The sequence below is a fragment of the Pinus tabuliformis genome, chromosome 1_1, assembly GCF_031772625.1.
Source record: "Pinus tabuliformis cultivar Carrire ecotype Pingquan chromosome 1_1, CPIR1, whole genome shotgun sequence".
Lineage (NCBI taxonomy): Eukaryota > Viridiplantae > Streptophyta > Pinopsida > Pinales > Pinaceae > Pinus > Pinus tabuliformis.
The window spans coordinates 443,204,491-443,211,057 of NC_142297.1; the positions used below are offsets into that span (position 1 = coordinate 443,204,491).

Consider the following 6,567-nt stretch of genomic DNA (forward strand, 5'->3'; position numbering starts at 1 on the left):
CTCTAGGAAAGTGGTAAGAAAAGTTCTAAAAAAAGTCCATTTTCTTAAATGGGCTCTAGTGAAGGCCCCAAAAATTCAGGTGGGTTTAGTAATACAGGATCCTTCGCTAATGAATAAGGCAATAGGAAAAAAAATAGTTTGGAAATTTGTCACCCAAGAAGGTTTGGTAATACAGGATCCATTGCTAATGAATAAGGCAAGAGGAGCAAGAATAGTTTGGAAATTTGTCACCCAAGAAGATCACTAGTGGAAAATAGTCTTGAAGGAAAAATATGTTCAAGGAGAAAGACTTTGATGCCAAGAATCCATAGAGATAATGAAAGGTAGTTCCTTAGTCTGGAAATTATTTGTTTCAACATCCCTCCTCATCTGTTCAAGGATGTATTTGAATCTAGGAAATGGTAATACTATTAATCTATGAACTAATAAGATTATGGACCAATGACCTCTTGAGTGATTTCATGAATTCCTTCCCTTGTCAGAATATTTTTGTGCTCAAAGGAAATTTACATTGGTTGACATCTCCAATTGGGACAAAGATGGAAATCATCTTAATTGGAACTTAAGGAATGTTCCACCAAATCTCTAGCACTTGGCAGCCAAGCTTTGTGAACCATTGATAGTTTGTGTGCCTTAGAGAAAGAATGGTGAAGATCAAATCGATTGGAATTCTTTAGGTTATTCAGTCAAGGAAGGATGTGTGACTTTTCTCTTTCAGTCCAACATGCCTACAAAGCTCAACATTTGGCAAAAACTATGGAATAATAATGCTAATCTAAATGTATATTCCTTCAATTGGCTCCTTGCACATAAGAAAATATTGACAATTGAGAAACTTAGAAAGAGAGGCATCCATGGCTTCTAAATATGCTCACTCTGCAAGAAGAAAGCGGAAGATATATCTCATATTTTTTTTGAATGTAAGTGTACAAAAAAATGCATGGATCAAGGCAACATCTCCTCTCCACGATAGGGTTAAATGACCCTCTTCTATGCAAGAATTATTCTCCTTCTGGGAAAAAAAATTACAAAGGTAGTCTTATATGGAAACATGTTCTTAAAATGTATTGGGAAGCCCTACCCAAATTTATACGCTAGAAAGTTTGGCTTACCAGGAATAATGCAATATTTAAGTACAAGCTTACCCCCCCACCCAAAAGATTTATAATTAAAGCATTATCATTGTGTGCCAAATTTGAAGCTCAAAATCAACATCATGGCTCCCCTATGAAAGAGTTGGATCAACCTGTGAAATATGGAATAGTAATCTAGCAGGTATGGATACCAACCCACAAATTACTAGTTGTAATCATCAAAATATGGAAGAATGCTAGAAGCTTAAAATGAAAGATGTAGAATTTATAATTTGGAAGAATAGTATACAAGGATTGATTCTCTATTTTGATGGGGCATCTAAATGAAATCTAGGAGTGGCAGGAGGGGGATGGGCTTAATGAAGTGTTTAGGTGGTCATGGGGACTTATTTATATGACAAATAGTTAAGCATAGATTCATGATCTTTATCAGGGTCTCTTGATTTCCAAAGAAAAGTGAGTGAAAGAGCTCACAATCCTAGGATACTCCCTCCTTATTTTGCAACATTTAGTTAAAGGATCAATGTCTAAGGAAAAATATCTTGAAAATATCATAAAAAGAGCATGGAAAATGGTAAAATGCATTCCATCAATATTGTACTTTCATGTATTACTAGACCATAACAAAGAGAATTGTTAATTTCAAGTATTACTTGCTAATGATGGATGGAAATTGAAAGCAAGAGAATTGCACATCAATGGTCAAATTAGACTATCAATTATCCCTTAATGGAGTCTAATAACTCAAAAAATAATTTAACCCAATGCAGATCAACTCATTAGATCAGATTCATAGTCAACAAGGACTTTATTATCAATCAATAGTTTTATATTTTGTAAATGTTGTCTTTTGCTAGGGAAATTATGTAAGATATACACCTACAAAAACCCCATTTTTGTCACTTAGCAATATGATCCTTACAAAATCTTAACATAATTCTTGGATAAGAGAAAATTGATAATAAAAAATTGAAAAAATTTATATTTAATTTCTGATATAATTGCAGCTAGCCAAATATGAATTTATATAATATAAATACTCTTTCCAATTAAAACATAAATAAAATATTGATCAAATTTTAAATTTTAAAAAAATGCATATATTCTAGAACATGCACTCTAATAAAATAAAAAAGCATACATGAACTTAAACATAAATCATGTACAACAACACAAATTTAAGATAAAATAACCATTATATTACTCCAACCACATAGTAATTTTTATTATAATCTCATTAAAAAACAAAAACTTATTCATTTTTTATAAATTTTTATGATATAATATAGTTACAAGCACTTTTATTTAAAAAGTGTTTTTTATTATAATACAGTTACAAGCACTTCTATTTAAAAATTAATTTTTTATTATAATCTTAAATATAAAAAAAACTTATTCATTTTTCATAATTTTTTATAATATATTATAAGTACAAGCACTTTTAGAAGTATTTTTTCAGTTATAATCTTAAATATAAAAAAAAACAGTGTTTTTTATAATTTTTTATTTACAAACACTTTATTTAAAAAATAAAAATAAATGTGAATAAATAAATACAATATAAAATAAAATTCCCATGTAAAATTTACAAAATCTGCTTTAATTTAAATGCATTAACAAATACATTAATAATGACGCATGCGAATATTCGGTGGTTAAGTGAACATGTATGCAAATAAAACTTTTCTGACTAGATCCTTTTAAAAATATAAATAAATCGACAGCTTCCACACATATGGATGGATGGATAGAGAGGTGAAATTATTTTCTCAATTTTATTTTTTTTTGAATTTTTGGAGATTTTGGTGACGGAATCTAGTGGAAGCGATTTTTTGGAGATTCTGGTGACGGAATCCAGTGGAAGCGATTTTTTGGAGATTCTGGTGACGGAATCCAGTGGAAAAAATTGAGGTTAAATGTTGATTTGTATTATTTAAAATGTTTTTTAACTGCATATTTGGATGCAGCACCCTGAAAAACCCCTAGGATGCTTTGATTGTGCAGAAATTAGCTATCAAACTTGCGATTTCAATAAATTGCTACTGGATTTTAGAAAAATTTGACCGGAAAAACCCACCCGAAAAATTTCCAAAAAAATCTCACTAAAAACAACTCCCATCAAAATTAAGACATAAAAAACTAATCTATACAAAGAAACTAGAAAATAATTCATTATTCTCATACTAAAAACTAGCAGGTTCTACCAACATCAATTAATAAAAAAACACTGTTTACAAAGAAATTTGTCTTTCTGCTAAATATAATTCAATAACAACGGGGGCAGACAGATATAATCTGCCTTTTTATTAATATAAATCAAGACACTGTAAAAAGCAGCAGATCTGCATCTCCATGTTGGTCCAATTTCTAGGCAACAGTAACTGCCCAAACATGATTATTTTTACCACTGATATATACCAACAAAGAAACTTAGAATTCTGCCTAAAGAAATCCCCTACTGTGATCATTACATGGTTGTGCAGGGATCCTGTTTCTCTTCATTCCAGACATAAGAAACCTCATTGGGAGCATTCGGATTTTCATATCGTGGCCACATTATCTCTGAAACCTCATTGGGAGCATTCGGATTTTCATATCGTGGCCACATTATCTCTGATCTGTTTGGACAGGCAGGGCAAGGAGGATAGCACTGTGCCTCGCACACTGTATACCACATAGGCTGTGGTGCCATTAATGCCTTTTTACCATTTTCTTTCTTCTCCTCTTTCTTTTCTTCTTTTTTCTCCACTTTCTTTTCTTCCTTCTTCTCTTCTGCCTTTTTCGGAGGAGGTCCTGGCACCGACCCAGCAGAGACTAATGTAGCGCACCTGAATTTCTTTCTCAGCATATTGGCCACACTCACAGGGTCTGCATCTCCCATCACAGTCAGCGTCTTCTCCTTCATATTAATCGACAAAGAATCGATTCCTGCAACCGCCCAAACATCAAAAACAAGAAAAACCAAACACCTGATACCGCTTAGGGGTTTAGTCTAAATTCATCTAGGTCAGATTTAGTATCCGCGAATATTAAACATCATGTATTAAGTCAATGATTGATTTACTATTTTTTTACTGGTAAGGCATGTCAAGGAGATTGAATTTGGGGATTAAACTTTAAATCATTTAGATACACAAAATTTGCCAACATACTGTTCACCAATTATGCTACCACCCACCAACAGACAGGCATTCTTATCTCAATTACTGATTCGCTGAATATTCAACAATCAGACAAACATAAACACAATCAATTATTTGACCACACCCATTTCCGTCTGATTACCAAATATTCCACAAATCAGCAATCAATTACCAAATATTCCACAAATCAGCCATCAAAATAAACTCAATGCCCAAAAAGCACTATCTTTCCATTTTATTTTACTAGAACTCACACAATTCTGATCTCACTAACCAAATGGAATCAACTCTCACTCATTAACTTAATACAGGGTGCTTGACATTTCCCTTTAATCCTAACAATCAATGTGAATGACCAATTTTTACAGAGGACACTCAAAAAAACAAATCTATTTTGAACCAACAGGAATTGAATCCGCATGGTTCCTTACCCTCGATTTTAGTAACAGAATGCAAGGCGATCTTCTTGCATTTATCGCAACACAAATCCAGCGACATCACAGTTTTCTGTAGATCAATCAACATGTGAGCCCACGGCAGTAATAAAACAGAGAATCAAACCCTAAATTTCTAAAAGATGAGGACTTACATTCGCCATCTGAACAGGAGCAGAAGCAGGAAGAGGGACGGGGTCCTTTGGAAACTCCTATTCCTCCACAGAGATATGACGGATTATAAGAATTCTAGGGTTTTCAGAGAAGAAGAAATTTTTCTAGAACAAGCTCGTTATAACGCATTCAGACCTTGACTTTAACAAGGGCAATGGCAGAGGAATGATTACTGAAAGAACCCTACACCAACCATATCACGTGATTTCAAAACAAATAACACCACTGGATCGTGGCAGGCGGGTGACGCGGGGAGACTGAATCTGGCCCATAAATTGAGGACAGCTGCCTGGTATTTATTTATTCGTTGGGCGTGAATCAGACAAGTCTGGAATTTAATTTTGTTTAATATAAAAAAAAATTAATAAATAAATAAATTAGTGCTGCCTCGAGAGGAAGCCATCCACTTACGGCCAAGTGGGGCGTTCATTTCGAATCAAGTAGTCTTTATGGGAGCAATCTAATGTTTGTTTCCTAATTATGTTTTTGCTTTTGGTGGGTTTGGTTGAATGAAGATATTCGAATTGCTGGTATATATTGATCTGAAATTTTGATTGAACAATTTTAACGGTAGTAATTTAATGATGTTTTTTAATGTTTTTGAAGGGTTTTTTGATGTATATTTTTCCATTAAATTTCATAGTAGTTTATTCGAATCACACAAATTTGATCGGTAAACTTAGCATAATTTTAGTTTTTCATGGCTTATTTAATTTATTTTTGCAATAAAAAAATAATATTAAATTAAAACAAGTACAATCTAATTAAAAATCATTTCACTCAATTTTAATTAAAATTTGTTTTTAAATTAAAATTTATTTGATGGAATTCTAACCAAAAAAAATGTTTTTACAATGTTTTTTAATCATTTTTATTAAAAAGTTAGTAAAAAAATTTAAAAAATATTATTTTTTTGTTTGTCAAGTTGTTTGTGATCCTCCAAGCTTGATCTGTAGCTTGAGAGTCGCAACCCAGGGTGTCACGCCTACAAGTTGGCGATGTGTGACGAGTCGAGTGACATGAATTTTTGGTTAAAGGCGACGAGTCTTGGTGCGATGAAATGCGACAAGAGGACAAGTTGCGACGAGCTAGCATGAGGGTCGAAAAACCGAGAAAGTCGAAAAACAACTAAGTGCTGGATGAGTTGCGACGAGTTTATAAGAGAGGCATAAAACCAAGCAGTTGGGTGTGTCGACCCATAGTTGGGCAAGACGACTTGGAGACGGGCGAACCAACGTGTTCTGGTGGTCGAGTTATATGGTTGGCCTGGGCAGGTTGACCCATTGATATTCATGGTGGAACCGTATATAAGGGCGAAGGACGCATGGAGGAGGAGACAATCAAGGATAACACAAGTCATTCACGCAAACCAAGTGAACTTGGCGAGCAAAGGAAGAGGAGCATTGGCGCAGGCTGAGGTGCAAGCGGATGAGTGGGCCGAAGCACTAGGCGAAAACAGAAGTCTGAACAACAGAATGTCGGGTATACCGGGGGCGAGGCTGCCTAGGCAAGTCGGGTGGACTGTCGCAGGGCGAGTTGTCGAGGGCGCACCTACACAGAGTTCTAAATGGATGAGTTGAGAAGGCGGCTGTTTCGGTGAACGATCGGGCAGACAGTTAACAATCGGGTGAGTGGAGTATTGGGCACGTGCAGGTTGGCGATCCGGACCCGAGTTCCAGGCGGGTTTCACGAAGGCACAGGCGCCCTTGCCCACGTGCTGGG

At 34.7% G+C, this 6,567-nt stretch overlaps 1 protein-coding gene across 2 annotated transcripts; it reads right to left on the reverse strand.

The window, feature by feature from the left end:
- Positions 1–3,355: 3,355 nt before the first annotated feature.
- LOC149213639 (uncharacterized) lies at positions 3,356–5,117 on the reverse strand. Of its 2 annotated transcripts, XM_089392070.1 has the most exons (4): positions 4,827–5,117; positions 4,669–4,744; positions 3,664–4,022; positions 3,356–3,612 (listed from the first exon to the last, which is right to left on the reverse strand). In XM_089392070.1, the coding sequence occupies exons 1-4, from the start codon at positions 4,833–4,835 to the stop codon at positions 3,562–3,564; spliced, it is 495 nt and encodes a 164-aa protein (XP_089248196.1). In that variant the 5' UTR covers positions 4,836–5,117; the 3' UTR covers positions 3,356–3,561. The 2 variants fall into 2 exon arrangements, with proteins under 2 accessions (XP_089248196.1, XP_089248195.1); XM_089392069.1 differs by having other exon boundaries at positions 3,356–4,022; positions 4,827–5,110.
- Positions 5,118–6,567: the final 1,450 nt, after the last annotated feature.

Bases quoted from the DNA above. Each gene is read 5' to 3' on its own strand.
- LOC149213639 (XM_089392069.1), bottom strand. The intron at 4,023-4,668 runs GTAAGGAACCAT...GGGCGGTTGCAG, and splicing joins TTCTGTTACTAAAATCGAGG to GAATCGATTCTTTGTCGATT.